The 21,581-nt window shown below is 40.9% G+C and overlaps 1 protein-coding gene across 1 annotated transcript in view; it reads left to right on the plus strand.

Annotated features, from left to right (window-relative positions):
- LOC143784492 (sodium channel protein type 2 subunit alpha-like) overlaps positions 1–21,581 on the plus strand; it is a 235,500-nt gene that overhangs the window by 175,328 nt on the left and 38,591 nt on the right. Inside the window, exons 18-20 of the mRNA XM_077272790.1 lie at positions 3,420–3,555; positions 5,175–5,329; positions 6,489–6,662. Of these exons, the coding sequence (XP_077128905.1) occupies positions 3,420–3,555; positions 5,175–5,329; positions 6,489–6,662 (465 nt within the window). The remainder of the gene's footprint in view (positions 1–3,419; positions 3,556–5,174; positions 5,330–6,488; positions 6,663–21,581) is intronic.

A 21,581-nucleotide genomic window follows, 5' to 3' on the forward strand; every position in this document is an offset into this window, starting at 1 on the left:
ACTTGTTCTAATATAAGAAATCCACTTTAACTTAGTCATCTGTTTCTTATTCATAAGCCATAAACATAAAGGTGTTGCATTATTATATTTCACTGTAGTATAAATGTAATAAGTAAATAATTAGTATAAATGTAATAAATGTAATAATATTGTAATAAGAAAAGGCAATTAACCTGTTGACTCCTGTAGAGGACTTCTTATAAAACACTGCAATTTATTGTTTTGTAACTATTATTTATTTTCTTTTGATCTCTTGACTCCGTTTTAACTTTTGCTTTGGCTATAGCATTCTGGCAGAGTTTGTTGTTCTGTGGAAATGATGGAAGCATTACAAATATTAAAGCTATCTAGAGGTTGTTAGCATCAAATTTGTATAATGCATACTTTCCGAATAATCTGCTGCATACTAAGACATCAGTTGGGAATTTGTAACTTTGTAATACTCATAAGTCATAGTAACTGTTCATTTTACTATTTTGCATGTAAAACAGTAAAAAGTTTCATTGCAATATCCTACCTGACCACATGGTGAGCTGTTGCAAGGGCACTTAACTTCGGGCAAAAATTAGTGCAAAGCGCTAACATTCAGAGAGACACGAGCCAATATTCAAGTGCACCATCTATTGGTAGAACTATTTAATGCAGTAATGGTCCTGGAACCCGGACAACAACCTACTCAAAACTGTAGGACGCCACATTCAGGTCTTATGTGAACATTACCACAATTTAAAAAGTCAATTGATCCTCGGGTTTAGCATCCTATTTTCAGATATTTCATTATGTAAAGTATGACTTTTTGTTTCTGGCACCTGGGATACATATGTACAGTAGTGGTCAAAACTTTTAGTCACATGTATCTATGGTTACTGAAGTATAATTATACACATTTCATATGTTTTTAGCATTTTATTAACAGATACAGCAAATTTATTAAAAAAACTCAATATTTACAATTTTAACCCTTATTTTTCAAAACTTGTGCTTTTTGTTTTGGCAATTGAAAATCAAATTCGGGGCCATATCCTGACTGATGACAGCCCATTTTTGTCTAATCAGTGCTTGGAGTTTAGCACAATTTCTATATTTTGTTTTTCTGCCCTCTTTTTCATGATTGACCGCAGGTTATCAATTAGATTGAAATCTGGGGAGTTTCCTGGCTTTGGATCCAAAATTTCATCAAGCCACTTAGTTATTACTTTTACCTTGTGACATGGTCTCCATCATGCTGGAAAAAGCATTGTTCATTACTAGTGATGAGCGACTGTGCTCGTTACTCGGGTTTTCTGAGCATGCTCGGGTGATCTCCGAATATTTTGGGCTTGCTCGTAGATTATGTTTGAGTCACCGCAGCTGCATGATTTGCAGCTGCTTGACAGCCTGAACACATGCAGAGATTGCCTGTTTGTTAGGGAATACCCACATGTATTCAGTATGTCTAACAGCCGCAAATCATGCAGCTGCTCAGACACAAACATAATCTACGAGCATGCCCAAAATACTCGGAGTTCACCCGAGCATGCTCAGAAATCTTGAGTAACGAGCACACTCGCTCATCACTATTCATCTCCAAAGTGCTACTGGATCTTTGGGAGAAGTTGCTGTTGGAGGATGTCTAGATCCCATTCTTTATTCATGGCAGTGATCTTTGCTTTTCATCCATGAACTGGGCTCACTTATAATTTTGCCTAAGAACAATGACATGAATAAAGAATGGCATCACCAACAATTTGATGATGAGCAATGCTTTTTCCGGCATGAAGAAGCACCTTGTCATAAGGGAAAAGTGATACCCAAGTGGCTCGGCAAATAATACATTGAAATATTGGGTTAATATCTCGCCCCATTGAGAATCTGTGGTCAAGCCTTAAAAAGCTGAGAATGGGGATTCCAGCTAATCAGACTTCCAGTATATTCCTCCTACAGGTGCACGGACACACGAGCTTGTCAGTCGTTAACGATGAAAAGATATCCAACACTCCGTAAGTGGACTAAAATGATAAAGTTTATTTCAGGAGCATAAATATAGACTGGACAGCGCAGTCAGCAAAACCAACACGTTTCGACTAGAAAGTCTTAATCACGGAGTGTCAGCTCTTTTCATCGTAAGGCTGGAAAGATAAACAAAAACACTGAACTTGTGATATCCTCCAAACACTGATTATGTAAGAATGAGTTTATCAGTTAGGATTTGGCCCATAAGCTGATATCAAGCTGCCAATGAAAATCGCAAAATTCTGAAACATAAGAATCGACGCTGTAAATATTAAGTATTTGCATCATTTTGATGTATTTGTCAGTAAAATTTCTGAAGTACTGTTAATCATTTTACTTCTGTAACCATGGAAAAATCTGCTTAAAAGGTCTAAAAACACTGAGGCCACAAACTTTGTGAATATCAAAAGTTTGTTTCAGTCTCAAAACTTTTGGCCATGATTTTAAGTCCCGGAGGTTAGTCAACCTTGTTTTCCACTCCTAAACTGCATCTATTTGCCTACTACTTTCTATAGAAGACAGACTGAAATTGCAGTAATAGTGGTTTACTGTATCATCAGGGTGCACAAATGTTATATGGCTTATGATTTACCGTTTTCAAACCTGTATGCTTCCATCATTCTCTATGTACATTGGCTACCAATCAGCGCGCGCCATTTATGATGTTATGCATTACACAGTAATAACATTACACCGGATCAGAGAATGCGGACTGTGTATGCTACCAGATAAACTACTGTGATAAAAGCGGTACTCATACTTGTTTCAGAATAGGACATTCCACTGTCAAATTAAAAATGAATGTAATCACATTTTTCATTTTCATTAACGCAAAGTGCGCAACATGTAATACATACAATTCCCAGCTCCTAAACTTGTAATCTGCTTTTGCAGTCATATGAATAAGTATGAATATCGGGTTGACAAGTAGTTTGGAAATGCACAGTGACCATGGGTGCATTGAAAGAGATGGATGCAATTTGCTTGAAATGTAATAGTATTTTATTTTATGGTAACTGATAATTTTTATGTCATTTTTTTTTTTCGAATTACATAAGACAGTTCATAAATTTCTTCTTTTTGGGTCCATAATCTTTATTTTATTGTCTTGACGGAAATTATATTAGGATCGTAACTTCATTTTGTAAAAGTATTGTATAGAACCGCAGTGTAATAAATAATAGAAAAAAAGATAATAAATAGAAACGAATGATACAAAAGCTATAAAAAAAAAAGTATGGACTATATCGGAAACGTAAGGACTAACGAATAAAAGTGCTGTGTTTTGACAGATATAACTAATAATTGGTTAAAAACATAATCAAGATACTCTAATTAACACATCAGCTGTTAAAGAGTTTACTTACTATTGATAAGCAATGCTTTAATTTATTTTTATTTTTTTTGCTCTGGGAATTTATCTGTAGAAGCTAAACCTAACCAGTTCATCTGAAGGGAGTACCGTGGATATCAGACCCCCTGGGGCAGCGGTGGAAGGAGAAGGCGAGCTGGTGGATTTAGAACCAGAGGAGGCTCTGGAGCCAGATGCCTGCTTCACAGAAGGTGAGTGGGAGCACAGTGCTCGTTAAAGGCTGGGCGTGCAGTTCTCTTCTTGGCAGTTGGCCTACACAGCAAGATTATATAATGAGACGAACTTCTATGTTTCTCGGGAAATCATAAAGGCACACATGTTGTGAAAAGTAAAAAAAACAAAGCAAAAAAAACTATTGGCCTCTAGAACGGTAGGGAAATACCTTTTGATTTCAGTGAGGTACAATATTTAGCAGGAAGAAGATAATTGGTGCTACCTTTAATTCTCTGGGAACCAAACAAATCTGAAAATAAAAGAATAGATTGCTATCGGTAAGATTGAATGGGATTATCAAGGCTGAAGTTGGACACTCTAAAAATAACATGCATGCTCGATTCAGGAGAATAAAAGTGCCTGGCAGTGACTTACCTTCCTAATTTTTACGGCAAGTTTAAAGGGAACTTGTCATGTGAGAAAACGCTATTAACTTGTAGATATGGGGTTAATCTGCAGGATAGTAGTGTTCTGAAGCTGTGCTGCTGCAGCACTGAATGCTCGGCTGCCAAGAGGAAATTAACGTTATTCCTCCCGGAAGACTTGGACTTTCAGCCTAAGAGGAGTGGATTCAGTCACCGATCAATTCATAGTGAGTGGCAGCTATAACCATGTTCCGGCAGTTACTGGCAGCCGGCTCCATAGTGCATCAGTGGCTGTCAGTCACTGTGTCTCTATGACTGAAAGCCCAAAGTTCTCGGGAGAAATAAAGTTCCTTTCCTCCCTGCAGTCTGTCTGTGTGGCGGCCGCATAACTTCAGAACCTTACTAACCCATAGATATCTATTATCCTGTAGATAGCGAATAGAGCATTGGCCATCTACAGTATACATTCATATCAGAGCTCCGTTATCAGGATTGGTGGAGATGGTGAATAGGTGATGCCCTACTATGATGAGAATAAAGCAAAAAATACATGACTGTTATCAAGAAAAAACTCAGTTGAAAGATAGATCACAGCAGAACCTGTTGGAGCACATGCAAAAAGACCTCCGTACAAGGCTGGATTGAGCAGTGAGTGAATCCGCGTCTCTGACTGAATGTCTGAGACTGCTTTCAGTTACAGAGGCACAGATTCAGTCACTGCTCAATACACAGTGAACGGCAGCTGTAACCACGCCCCGGCACTGACTGACTGCCAGCTCTACAAGTCATCAGTGCTAAGCTGGCTGTCAGTCAGTGAGCTTGTATGACTGAAAGCCCAAAGTTGTAGGAAGAAATAAAGTTCCTTTCATCCCTTTTTCTGGCTTTCAGTGCGGCGACCGCATGGCTTCAGAACCCTATTAGCCTGGCAGATTAACCCCATATCTGCAGGTTAATAAAAAAATTTCATATGACAGGTTCCCAATCTCTGTTCCGAAAACTCAGCCAAATGACTCCACATGCCTGTAACCTTAGGGTATGTGTACACGGAGTCTTTTTGCATAGTTTTTTGTTCATGTACCCTGAATTTGAAGTATTCCCTGTTCTCTTTTCCCTGTTTACCCCTTGCATGTAAATTTTGTATTGTTGTTAGAACCTATCGTTGGAGAATCTTTGATAGAAATATTGTCCAGGTAAATAGCATTCTCATTACCTACTATATTCATATATTTTAGGATGTGTAAAAAGATTTCCAATTTGCACTGTGAACATTGAAGAAAACAATGGCAAGATATGGTGGGCATTTAGGAAAACCTGTTACATCATTGTGGAACACAACTGGTTTGAGACCTTCATCATCTTTATGATTCTTCTCAGCAGTGGAGCATTGGTAAGTACAATTTTACATGAAAGTTACCAACTTTAAAAATTAAATGGATTTTCAGAATTTTGATATTGATGACCTATTTCTAGGATCTTGTCACATTGTTGGGTGTCTTATGCACGACTACACATGCCAATCTGATGTTTTCAGCTCCAGGGGTGGCCAGATGTAATCATTGAATTAAGCCGGAGAAGTGCAGCTCCGTTCACTGTGTAGTGGCTGCTGACGTAAACTGCAACTCTTCTCCTACTAAAGTTAAGGGGAGCAGATCTGCAGTTCCCTGTACTTTTCCAACTCCATTCACTGTTCATTCAAGTGTATTGGAGTCTCTGTATCACACTGCACTCTCATCCATATCGCTGTATACTGTATGCATACAGTGGGTAGGCCATCAATTTGGAAGATTTGGAAAACCCCATTAACATCAAAATGACCTGTTTTGAATAGGCTAAGGGGTTATTCCCAGTTATCAACGTATCACCCGTTTCAATAATAGGTGATAATGTGTTGATCTCTGGGGTTCACCTTAAAATATCCAAAGGTCTCTCAAGTGAACCTTGACTGGATCAATGTCCGGACATGGTCGCCAACATTCTATTTGTTTTCCTTGGGACTGCTGGAGATAGTCGACAACAAGACTTAGCTATCTCCGGCAGTCCCAGAGATCGTGAATAGAGCAGTGGCCATCTCTGTATTCAGAGCTCTGTTATGAGGATTGGTGAAGGTTGTGAATAGGTGATGCCCTACTAAGATGGGATTAAAGCAAAAAATACATTGCCATAAGACTACATTAATGTTAACAAGGAAAAATCGATACCCAGTTGTAATATAGACCACAGCACAAACTCACAGTAGAACATGGAACACACGCAAAAAGACCTCTGTTTTGTACAAACATGCAACATTACAGAAAGTCACAGACGACCCCAAAGAATAAAATTAGCAGTGTATTATGGCTCTATTATGAGACTTTTGCTCATTCTCTCCCTGTTGCACCATGCAATGTTAGCCCAAATCAGAAAACCGCAAAGGAATTCTCCAGTTGCCAGAGACAGCGGCATATTAGCTGAGGGTAACATCAGTACGTTAACAACCCATAACCCCTTAAATGTCAAGTGGTACATTGTTATAACCCTTATTATATATAACCCTTGCTATATTTCAGGCTTTCGAAGACATTTACATTGAGCAGCGGAAAACAATTAAGACCATGCTGGAGTATGCGGACAAGGTGTTCACGTATATCTTTATTCTTGAAATGCTTCTGAAATGGGTGGCCTATGGATTTGTCAAATATTTCACCAATGCCTGGTGTTGGCTGGACTTCCTTATTGTTGATGTAAGTATTCGATTCTCTAATATATATTCGTTTAGCTAATCACTAGTCTGTGATATGTAGATATTTGGAGGAATGGTGGGATAGGCAAACATGAATATTCTGTTTTGTTCCGTTATCGTACTCTATTAGTTTTTTGGGGTATGTTTTGCTTTATATGTGCTGTGGATTATCCAGGACTTCAATAATTAAGATATGACGTCTTTATCAGATCATTGGGGTCCGACATTACCACTGATCAGCCAAACATCTGACCACACCAGGAGCTTCAAACAGCTGATTAGTGGCGGTTAAAATCAGACCTTCTCCGGTCAGAGATTGATGACATATCCAGAGGATAAAATCATCAATATCTCAGTCTTGGAAAATCCTACCTGTTCTGATAGCACTTTTCTAACTGTGATTTTTTTTTCCTATATGATCTATGAAACATTGTTATGTAGAGGTGTAAAATTACTAGTGTGAATGTCAGACTATATATCTAAAACATGGTGTGGCTGTCAGTTACCGATGACAGCAATTTATACATGTAGACATTCAATTTACAAAAATCAACTCTGGAAAAGAAAAAGAAAGACGGAAATCAAGAAAAGTGTCATACACAGCCTCATCCTCCAACCACAGAAGCAGTGCTTCTCATATTAGTTGCTGTCACCTCCTGAGCTGCTTTTGTGAAAGGCATGTCTCAGCTAATGAGTGTTGAATAACCTCCTGTTCTAGTCTCTAGGGGGTCACGCACCAACAAAGACTTATACAATGACATCAAAATGTAAAACAAATCACTGTGATATAATAACGGTATGGAGAACATTAATACATGAGTGCTGAAAACCAACTGGATGCCAGAGAATAGACCAAAGGATCCTTTATGTTATACAAGACAAGGCTCCAAGATTCTTTGTATTTGTAAATATGATGGTGTTGTATGTGGTGGTATTAAGGTGATCTGGTATGAGGGTGGTATTATCACGATGCAGTATAAGGGTAGTATTAGGATGATGTGGAATGAGGGTGGTATTATGAAGATCAGGTATGAGGGTGGTATTAAGATGATCTGGTATGAGGGTGGTATTAAGATGATCTGGTATGAGGGTGGTATTAAGATGATCAGGTATGAGGGTGGTATTAAGATGATCCGGTATGAGGGTGATATTAAGATGATCTGGTATGAGGGTTGTATTAAGATGATCTGGTATAAGGGTGGTATTATGAAGATGTGGTATGAGGGTGGTATTAAAAACATCTGATACAAAAGGTGTATTTGGAAGATCTGTTATGATGGTGGTATTAGGAACATCTGATATGATTGTGATATTAGGAACATCTCGTATGAGGGTGGTATTAGAAAGATCTTGTACGATGATGGTATTAGAAACGTCTGATACAATCATGGTATTAGGAAGATATTTTTATGAGGGTGGTATCAGGATGGTGTGGTATCATGATGTGGTATGAGGTAGGTATTATGAAGATCTGGTATGAGAGTGGTGTAAGGATGATGTGGTATGAGGCTGGTGTTAGGGTGATATGGTATGAGGGTGTTATTGTGAAGATCTGGTATGGGGGTGGTATTAGGAACATCTGATATAATCAGAGTATTAGAAAGATCTAGTATAAGGGTGGGATTAGGATGATGTGGCATGAGGGTGGTATCAAAAAGATTTGATAAGACGGTGGTATTCGGAAGATCTGGCATGAGGGTAATTTTACGTTGATATTGTATGAAGGTAATATTAGGATGATGTGATATGTGGTGGTATTAATACAATATTGTCTAAGTATGGTATTGGAATAATGGAAAGAAAGTGATATTAGTATTTGGGTGGTATATGGATAACATGTTATGAGTATTAGAATGATATGGTTTGAGGTTGGTATTAGGATGATATATTCAGTACTACGGTGTCAAAAAAGGGACTTCTGACTATTAGTTGATAGTGAACTTATGTCCTCTGGATAGTGAGTGCCTTACTGTAACACAGTCCAGCTTTAAATGAGGCATAAAAAATGATTCCTTAATAAATATATATATATATATATATATATATATATATATATATATATATAGATAGAATATATATATATATATATAGATAGAATATATATATATATATATGTATATATATGATAAAAAGTTGTACACAAAAAGTAGATCACCTTTGTAAGTACCGTACATTGCTTTATTTATTTTGTACCAGTTCTGAGTTACAGCCTACAGGTCCTTCTCAAAAAATTAGCATATAGTGTTAAATTTCATTATTTACCATAATGTAATGATTACAATTAAACTTTCATATACTATAGATTCATTATCCACCAACTGAAATTTGTCAGGTCTTTTATTGTTTTAATACTGATGATTTTGGCATACAACTCCTGATAACCCAAAAAACCTGTCTCAATAAATTAGCATATCAAGAAAAGGTTCTCTAAATGACCTATTACCCTAATCTTCTGAATCAACTAATTAACTCTAAACACATGCAAAAGATACCTGAGGCTTTTAAAAACTCCCTGCCTGGTTCATTACTCAAAACCCCCATCATGGGTAAGACTAGCGACCTGACAGATGTCAAGAAGGCCATCATTGACACCCTCAAGCAAGAGGGTAAGACCCAGAAAGAAATTTCTCAACAAATAGGCTGTTCCCAGAGTGCTGTATCAAGGCACCTCAATGGTAAGTCTGTTGGAAGGAAACAATGTGGCAGAAAACGCTGTACAACGAGAAGAGGTGACCGGACCCTGAGGAAGATTGTGGAGAAGGACCGATTCCAGACCTTGGGGAACCTGAGGAAGCAGTGGACTGAGTCTGGTGTGGAAACATCCAGAGCCACCGTGCACAGGCGTGTGCAGGAAATGGGCTACAGGTGCCGCATTCCCCAGGTAAAGCCACTTTTGAACCATAAACAGCGGCAGAAGCGCCTGACCTGGGCTACAGAGAAGCAGCACTGGACTGTTGCTAAGTGGTCCCAAGTACTTTTTTCTGATGAAAGCAAATTTTGCATGTCATTCGGAAATCAAGGTGCCAGAGTCTGGAGGAAGACTGGGGAGAAGGAAATGCCAAAATGCCTGAAGTCCAGTGTCAAGTACCCACAGTCAGTGATGGTGTGGGGTGCCATGTCAGCTGCTGGTGTTGGTCCACTGTGTTTCATCAAGGGCAGGGTCAATGCAGCTAGCTATCAGGAGATTTTGGAGCACTTCATGCTTCCATCGGCTGAAATGCTTTATGGAGATGAAGATTTCATTTTTCAGCACGACCTGGCACCTGCTCACAGTGCCAAAACCACTGGTAAATGGTTTACTGACCATGGTATTACTGTGCTCAATTGGCCTGCCAACTCTCCTGACCTGAACCCCATAGAGAATCTGTGGGATATTGTGAAGAGAAAGTTGAGAGACGCAAGACCCAACACTCTGGATGAGCTTAAGGCCGCTATTGAAACATCCTGGGCCTCCATAACATCTCAGCAGTGTCACAGGCTGATTGCCTCCATGCCACGCCGCATTGAAGCAGTCATTTCTGCCAAAGGATTCACGACCAAGTATTGAGTGCATAACTGAACATTATTATTTGATGGTTTTTTTGTTTGGTATTAAAAAACACTTTTATTTGATTGGTCGGGTGAAATATGCTAATTTATTGAGACAGGTTTTTTGGGTTATCAGGAGTTGTATGCCAAAATCATCAGTATTAAAACAATAAAAGACCTGACAAATTTCAGTTGGTGGATAATGAATCTATAATATATGAAAGTTTAATTGTAATCATTACATTATGGTAAATAATGAAATTTAACACTATATGCTAATTTTTTGAGAAGGACCTGTATATTGCTCCAAATCTCAGAGCTGCATTCAGGATGTTGCATGTTGTCATAAGATAAGATGACAATCTTGTTATCAGACCCTCCTCTAACAGCTTAGCTGAGCTCCTGATTGATTTTTCGTACAACTTATGACCTCTCAGATCTTGGCTATGACGCCCTGTGCAGACTCCAAGCCAGCAATGAATGCTGGGAGATTTCAGCTCTGATCTCTGATAGTTTTAGAATTTTGCTTGTAACTATATGCTAAATTGTAGACTGCTACTAGGTATCAGTACAAAATAACTACAAAGTTAGGGTTTTTTTGTACTTTAGGCTGTGTGCACACGTAATGCAATGCAATCCGCATTTTTTGTGCACATGCTGCATCTTTTTCCTGAGCGGAATCGCAATCCAGAAAAAAACGCAGCATGTTCATTAAAATTGCGGAATCACGGCGATTCTGCACACATAGGAGTGCATTGATCTGCTTACTTCCCGCACGGGGCTGTGTACACCATGCGGGAAGTAAGCAGATCAAGTGCGGTTGGTACCCAGGGTGGAGGAGAGGAGACTCTCCTCCACGGACTGGGCACCATATAAGTGTTAAAAAAAAAAAGAATTAAAATAAAAAATAGCGATATACTCACCTTCTGACGGCTCGCCCTTCTCAGAGGCTTCCGTGGTGTGTGTGAAGGACCTGCGATGACGTCGCGGTCACATGACCGCGACCACGTGACCGCTACGTCAATGGAAGGTCCTGAACACACAGCATTAGGAACGGACGCCGCTGAGGTCTGCAGGTGAGTATAACCTTTTTTTTATTTTTTTTATTATTTTTAACATTCTATCTTTTACTATAGATGCTGCATAGGCTGCATCTATAGTAAAAAGTTGGTCACACTTGTCAAACAGTATGTTTGACAAGTGTGACCAACCTGTCAAACAGTTTTCCAAGCGATGCTACAGATCGCTTGGAAAACGCTAGCACTCTGCAAGCTAATTATGCTTGCAAAACGCTAGTTTTCTGCGGGTATATGCAAATTCTGCATGCGATATACCCGCGGCAGGAGGCGCAGAATTGCCGCAGAAATCTCCGCGGCAATTCTGCTACGTGTGCACATAGCCTAAAGGGGTTTTGCCGCCATAAAAAAAATCTGAATTCACCTTAGAATGTTATTATAAAAAAAAGTCATACTCACCTTATCAGTCCCTAACTCTCGTGTTCTGTCACTCATCAGTCCCCCATTAATATTTGTGCGTTCTTGCAGTGCTATCATGGTTAGAGAGATACAGACAGAAACTTCTAACTAGGGGACCACTGCAGTCAACCATTGATTGTCTGCAGCAGTCATGTGACTAGACAGCATGTGATCAGCTACAAAGATATGCAAAGTCCGGCAGGGGATCAATACGGATCAGAACCAGAGAGATGGGGAGGGGATAAGTAAGGTGAGTATAACTTATTTTTTTATTTCCAACATTCCAAGCTGTTTTCAGACTTTTTCTACGTCTAGACTAAAATGATGTTCGAAAAATGGACATAAGATTTATGTGGTAAATTTATAAAAGGTAGAAGGAGTTGTATATAGGTGAACAGTAAGAACTTAGTCACAAGTTTTTTAATTTGTTCCTTAAAGGGAACCTGTCACCCCCAAAATCGAAGGTGAGCTAAGCCCACCGGCCTCAGGGGCTTATCTACAGTATTCTGTAATACTGTAGATAAGCCCCCAATGTATCCTGAAAGATGAGAAAAAGAGGTTAGATTATACTTACCCGGGGCGGTCTCGGTCCGGTCCGATGGGCGTGGCGGTCCAGGGCCTCCTATCTTCTTACGATGACGTCCTCTTCTTGCCTTCACGCCGCAGCTCCGGCGCAGGCGTACTTTGTCTGCCCTGTTGAGGGCAGAGCAAAGTACTGCAGTGCGCAGGCGCTGGGAAAGGTCAGAGAGGCCCAGCGCCTGCGCACTGCAGTACTTTGCTCTGCCCTCAACAGGGTAGACAAAGTACGCCTGCGCCAGAGCCGCAGTGTGAAGACAAGAAGAGGACGTCATTGTAAGAAGATGGGAGGCACCGGACCAGACCGCGACGCCCATCGGATCGGACCGCCGCCCAGGTGAGTATAATCTAACTTCTTTTTCTCATCTTTCAGGTTACATCGGGGGCTTATCTACAGCACTACAGAATACTGTAGATAAGCCCCTGATGCCGGTGGGCTTAGCTCACCTTCAATTTTGGGGGTGACAGGTTCCCTTTAAAGACAACAGCTATCAGTTTGGGAGCATGGACTCGTTTTTCAGAAATGTGACATGTTCTGTTCTAAAAACTGTTGGCCTTCCTGTGCTATGTCCGGCCAATCACACATTGTAGAAGAGCTCATGGCACTCTAATGGCACTCTAATGGAACCCTAATGGCGCTGTAGAAGTTTACATTTGTACGGAGCTATAACAGACGTCATATTACACTTTTTATAAATGTTCCCCAATGTGTTGTAGATCACCGTAGAGAGAAATGTGCAGAGACTGTTGGCATCTAGATGGTGTCCAGAGCCGTCTTCTGGGACTTTTATCGCATTAATATTGCGGTTAGCCTCTAGATTGAGTTACTCGGGTGCTATGTGATTCAATTCTAACCACACATTTTCTTACAGTGCACAATGCTGTTTTTAATAACACATCGATCTTTCAACAGGAAACAGATGGCTGCTCTCTGAAGCTATAATGGCGGTATAAATACCATTGTGATGAACCGTACCTTCTGTTTTAGAAATGATTTTCATTGCTTTTTGATTTACAGTGACATTTACAGTGTATTAATCTATATTTTTTAACCAACAGTCATTTTACATTGTAGATTTATCAATAGATTTTGTTCCTTTAAAAATATCAATGTTAGATATATTCAGCGAGTTAATGCGGTCTGTTGTGAACTCTATTTCTGGGCTCCCTCTTGTGGTCACAAGTGGTACTGTGTGAGTGCTGTCTTTCTGCAGGTTTGTGACTGGCATCAGCTGTCTCGTTATCTGTGGGCTGGTTTTCTATTTAAGCTCACTTGGACTCTCAGTCTATGCCTGCTGTCGTTGTATTCAGTGCTATTCTGATTGCTCCTGTCTACATCCGTTATCAGTCTCTCCATGAGAAGCTAAGTTCTGTTTGCTTATTCTTGCTCATCTATGTTCAATATGTTTCCTAGAATATTATGAGTTTTGTCCAGCTTGCTAATATGTGATTTCTCTGCTTGCTGGTAGCTCTGGGGTGCTGAGTTGCTCCCCCCACATCGTTAGTTGGTGTGGGGGTTCTCGCATTCTCTGCGTGGATATTTTTGTATAGGGTTTTTTACTGACCGCACAGATCCCTTGCTATTTTCTGCTATCTAGTGTTAGCGGGCCTCATTTGCTTAACCTGTTTCATCTCTGCGTTTGTCTTTTCCTCTTAACTCACCGTTATTATTTGTGGGGGGCTGTTCTATATCTTTGGGGTTATTTCTCTGAGGCAAGTGAGGTCTTACTTTATCTCTAGGGGTAGTCAGTTTCTCAGGCCGTGAAGAGACGTCTAGGATTTCAGGAAACGTTCCACGGCTACCTTTAGTTTGTTTGGTTAGGATCAGGTTTGCGGTCAGTCTAGTTACCACATCCCCAGAGCTTGTCCTATTATCTCTGACTTAGCTGGTTAGATTTGTGATCCTAAGCCACTGGGATCATAACAGTACAGCAGGCCAGAAAAGTGTTTAATGCATCGCAGAAGTGGGATAAGAGAAGTCCTGAGTACAATTTTTTTTTTTTTTCTTCCTCTCCCTTTGCGGCAGTCTGTCCAGCTTCTCTCATCCCCTTAATCTCTGGGTGGCTTTGAGTTCAGCTGCAGACATGGATATTCAGAGTCTGACTTCTAGTGTGGATCATCTTGCTGCAAGGGTGCAAAGCATTCAGGATTTTGTTGTTCACAGTCCTATGTCTGAGCCAAAAGTACCAATTCCTGAGTTGTTTTCTGGAGATAGATCTCAGTTTCTGAATTTTAAGAATAATTGTAAATTATTTCTTTCTTTGAGACCTCATTCCTCTGGTGATTCCGCTCAGCAAGTTAGAATTGTTATCTCCCTGTTACGTGGCGACCTTCAAGATTGGGCTTTCTCCCTGGCGCCGGGAGATCCTGCATTGCTGAATGTGGATGCGTTTTTTCTGGCGCTTGGATTGCTTTATGTGGAACCTAATCTTGAGAACCAGGCAGAAAAGGCCTTGCTGGCTCTCTCTCAGGGCCAGGATGAAGCTGAGGTGTATTGTCAAAAATTTCGGAAATGGTCGGTGCTTACTCAATGGAATGAGTGTGCCCTGGCTGCAAATTTCAGAGAAGGTCTTTCTGAAGCCATTAAGAATGTTATGGTGGGGTTCCCCACGCCTGCAAGTCTGAATGACTCAATGGCTTTGGCCATTCAGATTGATCGGCGTTTGCGGGAGCGCAAATCTGCGCACCATCTGGCGGTGTTTTCTGAACAGAGACCTGAGTCTATGCAATGTGACCGAATTCTGACCAGAATTGAGCGGCAAAATCATAGACGTCAAAATGGGTTGTGCTTTTACTGTCGTGATTCAACTCATGTTATCTCAGCATGCTCTAAGCGCGTAAAAAAGATCGCTAAATCTGTCACCGTTGGTACTATACAGCCTAAATTCATTTTGTCTGTTACTTTAATTTGTTCTTTGTCATCCTACTCAGTTATGGCTTTTGTGGATTCAGGTGCTGCCCTGAACCTGATGGATTTGTCGTTTGCCAGGCGCTGTGGTTTTCTCCTGGAGCCTTTGGAATTCCCTATTCCACTGAGGGGTATTGATGCTACACCATTGGCTGAGAATAAGCCTCAGTATTGGACTCAAGTGACCATGTGCATGACTCCTGTACATCAGGAGGTGATTCGCTTTCTTGTGCTGCATAATCTGCATGATGTTGTCGTTTTGGGTCTGCCATGGCTGCAGGCCCATAATCCAGTTCTGGATTGGAAAGCTATGTCTGTTTCAAGTTGGGGTTGCCAGGGGATTCATGGCGATGCTCCTTTGGTGTCAATTGCTTCTTCCACTCCTTCTGAGGTCCCTGAGTTTTTGTCGGACTACCAGGATGTATTTGATGAGCCCAGATCCGGTGCCCTGCCTCCTCACAGGGATGGTGATTGTGCTATAAATTTGATTCCTGGTAGTAAGTTCCCTAAGGGACGACTTTTTAATTTGTCTGTACCAGAACATGCCGCAATGCGGAGTTATATAAAGGAGTCTTTAGAGAAGGGACATATTCGCCCGTCCTCCTTCCCCTCTTGGTGCAGGATTCTTTTTTGTGGCCAAGAAGGACGGTTCTCTGAGACCTTGTATAGATTATCGTCTTCTAAATAAAATCATGGTCAAATTTCAGTATCCTTTGCCATTATTATCTGATCTGTTTGCTCGGATTAAGGGGTCCAGTTGGTTCACCAAGATAGATCTTCGTGTTGCGTATAACCTTGTGCGTATTAAGCAGGGGGATGAATGGAAAACAGCATTTAATACGCCCGAGGGCCATTTTGAGTACTTGGTGATGCCTTTTGGACTCTCTAATGCTCCTTCTGTGTTCCAGTCCTTCATGCATGACATCTTCCGAGAATATCTGGATAAATTTATGATTGTGTATCTGGATGACATTTTGGTCTTTTCTGAGGACTGGGAGTCCCATGTGAAGCAGGTCAGGATGGTATTTCAGGTCCAGCGTGCTAATGCCTTATTTGTGAAGGGCTCAAAATGTCTTCTCGGTATGTTCCTATGAAGGTTTCCTCTCCTAAATTCAAGCCTCGCTTCATCGGTCCTTATAAGATTTTGGAAATCCTTAACACGGTGTCTTTTCGTTTGGACCTCCCAGCATCGTTTGCCATTCATAATGTGTTCCATAGGTCTTTGTTGCGGAGGTATGTGGTGCCTGTGGTTCCTTCTGTTGAGCCTCCTGCTCCGGTGCTGGTTGAGGGCGAATTGGAGTACGTGGTGGAGAAGATCTTGGATTCTCGTATTTCCAGATAGAGGCTTCAGTATTTAGTTAAGTGGAAGGGCTATGGTCAGGAGGATAATTCCTGGGTTGTCGCCTCTGATGTTCATGCGGCCGATTTGGTTCGTGCCTTCCATGCGGCTCATCCTGATCGCCCTGGGGGTCTTGATGAGGGTTCGGTGACCCCTCCTCAAGGGGGGGGTACTGTTGTGAACTCTATTTCTGGGCTCCCTCTTGTGGTCACAAGTGGTACTGTGTGAGTGCTGTCTTTCTGCAGGTTTGTGACTGGCATCAGCTGTCTCGTTATCTGTGGGTTGGTTTTCTATTTAAGCTCACTTGGACTCTCAGTCTATGCCTGCTGTCGTTGTATTCAGTGCTATTCTGATTGCTCCTGTCTACATCCGTTATCAGTCTCTCCATGAGAAGCTAAGTTCTGTTTGCTTATTCTTGCTCATCTATGTTCAATATGTTTCCTAGAATATTATGAGTTTTGTCCAGCTTGCTAATATTTGATTTCTCTGCTTGCTGGTAGCTCTGGGGTGCTGAGTTGCTCCCCCCACATCGTTAGTTGGTGTGGGGGTTCTCGCATTCTCTGCGTGGATATTTTTGTATAGGGTTTTTTACTGACCGCACAGATCCCTTGCTATTTTCTGCTATCTAGTGTTAGCGGGCCTCATTTGCTTAACCTGGTTCATCTCTGCGTTTGTCTTTTCCTCTTAACTCACCGTTATTATTTGTGGGGGGCTGTTCTATATCTTTGGGGTTATTTCTCTGAGGCAAGTGAGGTCTTACTTTATCTCTAGGGGTAGTCAGTTTCTCAGGCCGTGAAGAGACATCTAGGATTTCAGGAAACGTTCCACGGCTACCTTTAGTGTGTTTGGTTAGGATCAGGTTTGCAGTCAGTCCAGTTACCACATCCCCAGAGCTTGTCCTATTATCTCTGACTTAGCTGGTTAGATTTGTGATCCTAAGCCACTGTATTTTTTTACATTTAAAAAATACAATCTAATATTTGATCAGCATGTTATAAGGCAGGAGAAGCCATAGAAGTCCAGTGGGCCTTCCCTTTATGAATTTGCATAGAGATAACTGTCAATCAAAGAGCAGGACTGCCCACTGGACTCCTAAACTCTCAAACCTCAAATCAATAGTTCAACTAATTATTTTCCAACAAAACTATATATCAATCTGCTCAGCTACTTACATGAATGGCGTACCTTCAGATTAAAGTTTTTAATTGAAAACCTTGGGTCATTCTGGGTTTAGGAGTCCAGTGGGCTGTCTTACTTCTCTATCCCTTGTTATGACTGCACAAGCAAATGGGTAGTGAACAAACCAGGACAAAAACCTAAACCTGACAGACCCCTGTTTATACTGGTAAAAGCCCTACTCTGTCTCTGGGCTGACCCTACATGACCACAGAGGTTGGCACCCTAAGATAACGCAATGGCACCCCCATTTGATAGAGGTTCACTTTTAATGCTCCTTACAGCTCCTAGAATAGCTATGCCTGTGTAGCAACTCACTCAAGAAAATAGTTTATATACACAAAAACTGCAACTGACCCTGTCGGTTCCTGTACAGACTAAATATCTTGACTCCGCAGTCCCTAGTGGTACCTTCAGGTGTACAGATAGCCCTAAGCACAGAACTAGGAGATGGCAACTCTGTCCTAGACTGACTATAAGGCCCTCAAGTTGCTTCAAGTTCCTTCTAAAGAACAGGAGGACAGAGCAGAGTGTGAATTACCTACAAAAAGAGAAGTGTGCTGAACAAAGGAAAGATCCCAGAGTGAGTAAAGTAAGTAATGAAATACCAAACAAAGAAAAAAGCAAGTACTGTTAACAAATGTACTGCTTACTTCCTAAAGATAAACAGAAGATACTGTAGGTGCAAAGTATAGCAAAGAATCAGGAAAGTGAAAATCTTTATCTGGAATATCACAGACTGGCTCCAAACATCAACAGAATGTGAGAACATCTAAATGAATCTATCACCAGCAAGAAACGCCAGCATGGGGACCTGAGTATAAAGCTGCACCCAAAAGTGATAGGATGAGAAATGAAAATACCTAAGTTAAACTAAGCAGACTGCAGCCAGAAATGCAGAACTCAAACACCAAGAAAAAAGTATGTCCCCAGTGGCTTGTCCGAAAGAGAAGCTGACCACAGAACATAAACTCAAGGGGTTGAATCCAGGGGCATGAAATCTGTATTTGAGTATGCATACAGAAACACTGCCAATCATTAAGTAGTACTGCCAACTGGACTTCTAAGTAAAAAATTAGCAGTGGCATAAAACTTTCTCTACTAATTTCTTTCCCAAGAAGCCTATACATCAATATGCACAGCTTTTTAAATGTGGTGCCTGCGGACTGCATATTCAATGTGATGGGTTCAGTGTGAGTAACACTCGTGGCTCTAAAGACATGGCTCCTTACATAAAGGAGATGTAAGCTAATTAATTTGCATGTCATACGGTGGCCAGGTAAGTCATCTATGGCAAACAGATCTGACCCCTGTGAAACTCCTCTTGATGCAACTGATTTGTGCTCCTGGCACAGTGCCCAGAGCGCATCACGATGTAAAAATGATGTCACACCAGAATCACAAATTAAAAAAAGAGCTGTGATGTCAGGAGGTAGGAGGCGTCTCATGGGGAATTGATCTGGAGGCCAATAATGACTGACTTGGCAAAACTTGTCACATGAATATTTAAAATAAATGGAAACTGTTGTTCTACTCCAAGAAGTTGTATATTATTAACGTGGTGCAGCAGTTAAATAATTGGTGGCTGTTACAACTGTTGAGATCAATGTAAATGGTCCTGTCCTTAGAACGTTGAATATAAATATATAACACAACAGTGACTGAATACAGCTTGGTTTCCCTGTATAATAGCATCAGTCCGGTTGGATTATGCCTGAGCCATACACAATTTTAAGCACCAAACTGGTGACCATAACAAAAATCAAAACGATGCAACAGCAAACAATGCATAAGGCAAACAAACAATGCATTTTCTGGTCTAGCTTAAGAACCAGCCTAGAACAACAACTGATGCACCTGATGTCTGGGAAAAATCCCATAGAAAGCTATGGTTCTAGTTCTGTCATCAGTTTCCTTCCTTCTGCCTATCTAAATGGAAACGTAACCTTATTATTTTGATCCATCAGTCATTTTTGTAGACTGTTCATTCTAAATAATAGATATTTCGATGGAGATAAATACATTGATCATCAGACCTGGACAGGTTTTTTTCTGTCTAAGAATTATGTATTTTCCAAGCTTTCTAACTTTCAAAGGTTTAATTGCGATTACCGCTCTAAGTCGTCTGAGACCTCTTAGATATTCCTTTGATGTCAGTTTTCGTCTCATGTCGGATTTTTTTTTATTATTAAATCTTCTTTCTGAATCTAACAGCAGTTATTATGCAATTAATATGTAATAGCAATTTTCAGGAATAGGTGAAATTGCTTTTCAGGTGCAGGGCACGGTGAGCACTTTATGGCTTAATGTTGGATGACCCAACTATGTGATCTGCAATTGTAATACAATACAATTTGCATATTTGTATATACAAGTTATGTATATTGCAAAATATAAAATGCTGTAAAAAAACTGCTATCTAAGGCTACTTTCACACTAGCGTTGTGCGCTGCACGTCGCTATGTGTCGTTGCGGCGCACCGACGCTAGCTGTGAAAGCGCCGCACAACGGGGGCAGCGGATGCAGTTTTCCAACGCATCCGCTGCCCCATTGTGATGTGCGGGGAGGCGGGGGCGGAGTTCCGGCCGCGCATGCGCGGTCGGAAATGCTGCAGACGACGCACCAAAAAACATTACATGTAATGTTTTTTGGTGGCGACGGTCCGACGCAACACGACCCAACCGTCGCACTGCGTCGCTAATACAAGTCTATGGAGAAAAAACACATCCTGCAAGCACTTTTGCAGGATGCGTTTTTTCTACAAAACGACGACTAGCGACGTGCAGTGCACGACGCTAGTGTGAAAGTAGCCTTAGAGTCACTTCACATGCCCTATCTTAAAATGGCATTCCCATCTCAAACATTTACATGAAATTCATATAAATGCCATAGATGTCATATACATTTGGAGGTCTACCTCTGAACTCACACATAAAGGAAATCTGTCATCTGGTTTTTGCTATGTAGGCAGAAACCTTGATTCCAGCTATATGTCACTTACTAGGCTGTGTTTTGCTATTTCAATAAAATCAGTGTTTTATCATCATTAGATTATCACTGCAGGACTAGGTGTCTTGTGCAATCTGGTCCAACCAAACCCCAACCACACCTCCACCACTGATTAGCAGCTTTATGTCATTATACAGTGTATACAGAAAGCTGCCAATCAGTGTTGTGGGCGAGGTTATACAGAGCTCAGCATTCTGAGCTCTGCTCGACCTGCAGCAGAGAAAACAGTGATTCTATCACAACCGCTGCACCCAATAAATTAAGTGATACATCACCGGAATCATCATATCTGTGCCTACATCGTACTGCTGTCAGATTACATAAACCATGCTGTTGGATTTCATTTAAGAGTGAAGCCCTGCTTCACCCCGGTAGGAATAAAGAGTCTGGCGGCCATGAGTGCTTCAGATGACCAAAACAAAAAAAGAAAAAATGGTCAGCACTCACCATTCCCGATGCTAAAAAAGTCTTTATTAGAACATGGACATGGACAAGGAGAGCATGGTGTCCAGGGATATCCCTGGACACCATGCTCTCCTTGTCCGTGTCCATGTTCTAATAAAGACTTTTTTAGCATCGGGAATGGTGAGTGCTGACCATTTTTTCTTTTTTTGTTTTGGTCATATGCATATCTTTTGGTTGAAGCACCCCATAAGCCCATGCATTGAGTAGTGGGAATAGGAGCTGGTACAGCGCATTGTGGCACGCCGTTAGGTGATCGCGAAAAGCAGCAGTGCGAGTATTTATTCTTTTTGTTGGACCATGAGTGCTTCAGAACCTCGGTAGAAGGAAACAGAAAGAGATGCAAATGTACGATCACCTATCTATTCCTGGTCGCGTGAGATAGGGGACCTTCATTTGTAAGACACTTGTAGCATATTCTGTAGATAATTAAATGTCTTTAAAGAG

The sequence above is a fragment of the Ranitomeya variabilis genome, chromosome 7 (assembly GCF_051348905.1).
Source record: "Ranitomeya variabilis isolate aRanVar5 chromosome 7, aRanVar5.hap1, whole genome shotgun sequence".
Classification (NCBI taxonomy): Eukaryota; Metazoa; Chordata; class Amphibia; order Anura; family Dendrobatidae; genus Ranitomeya; species Ranitomeya variabilis.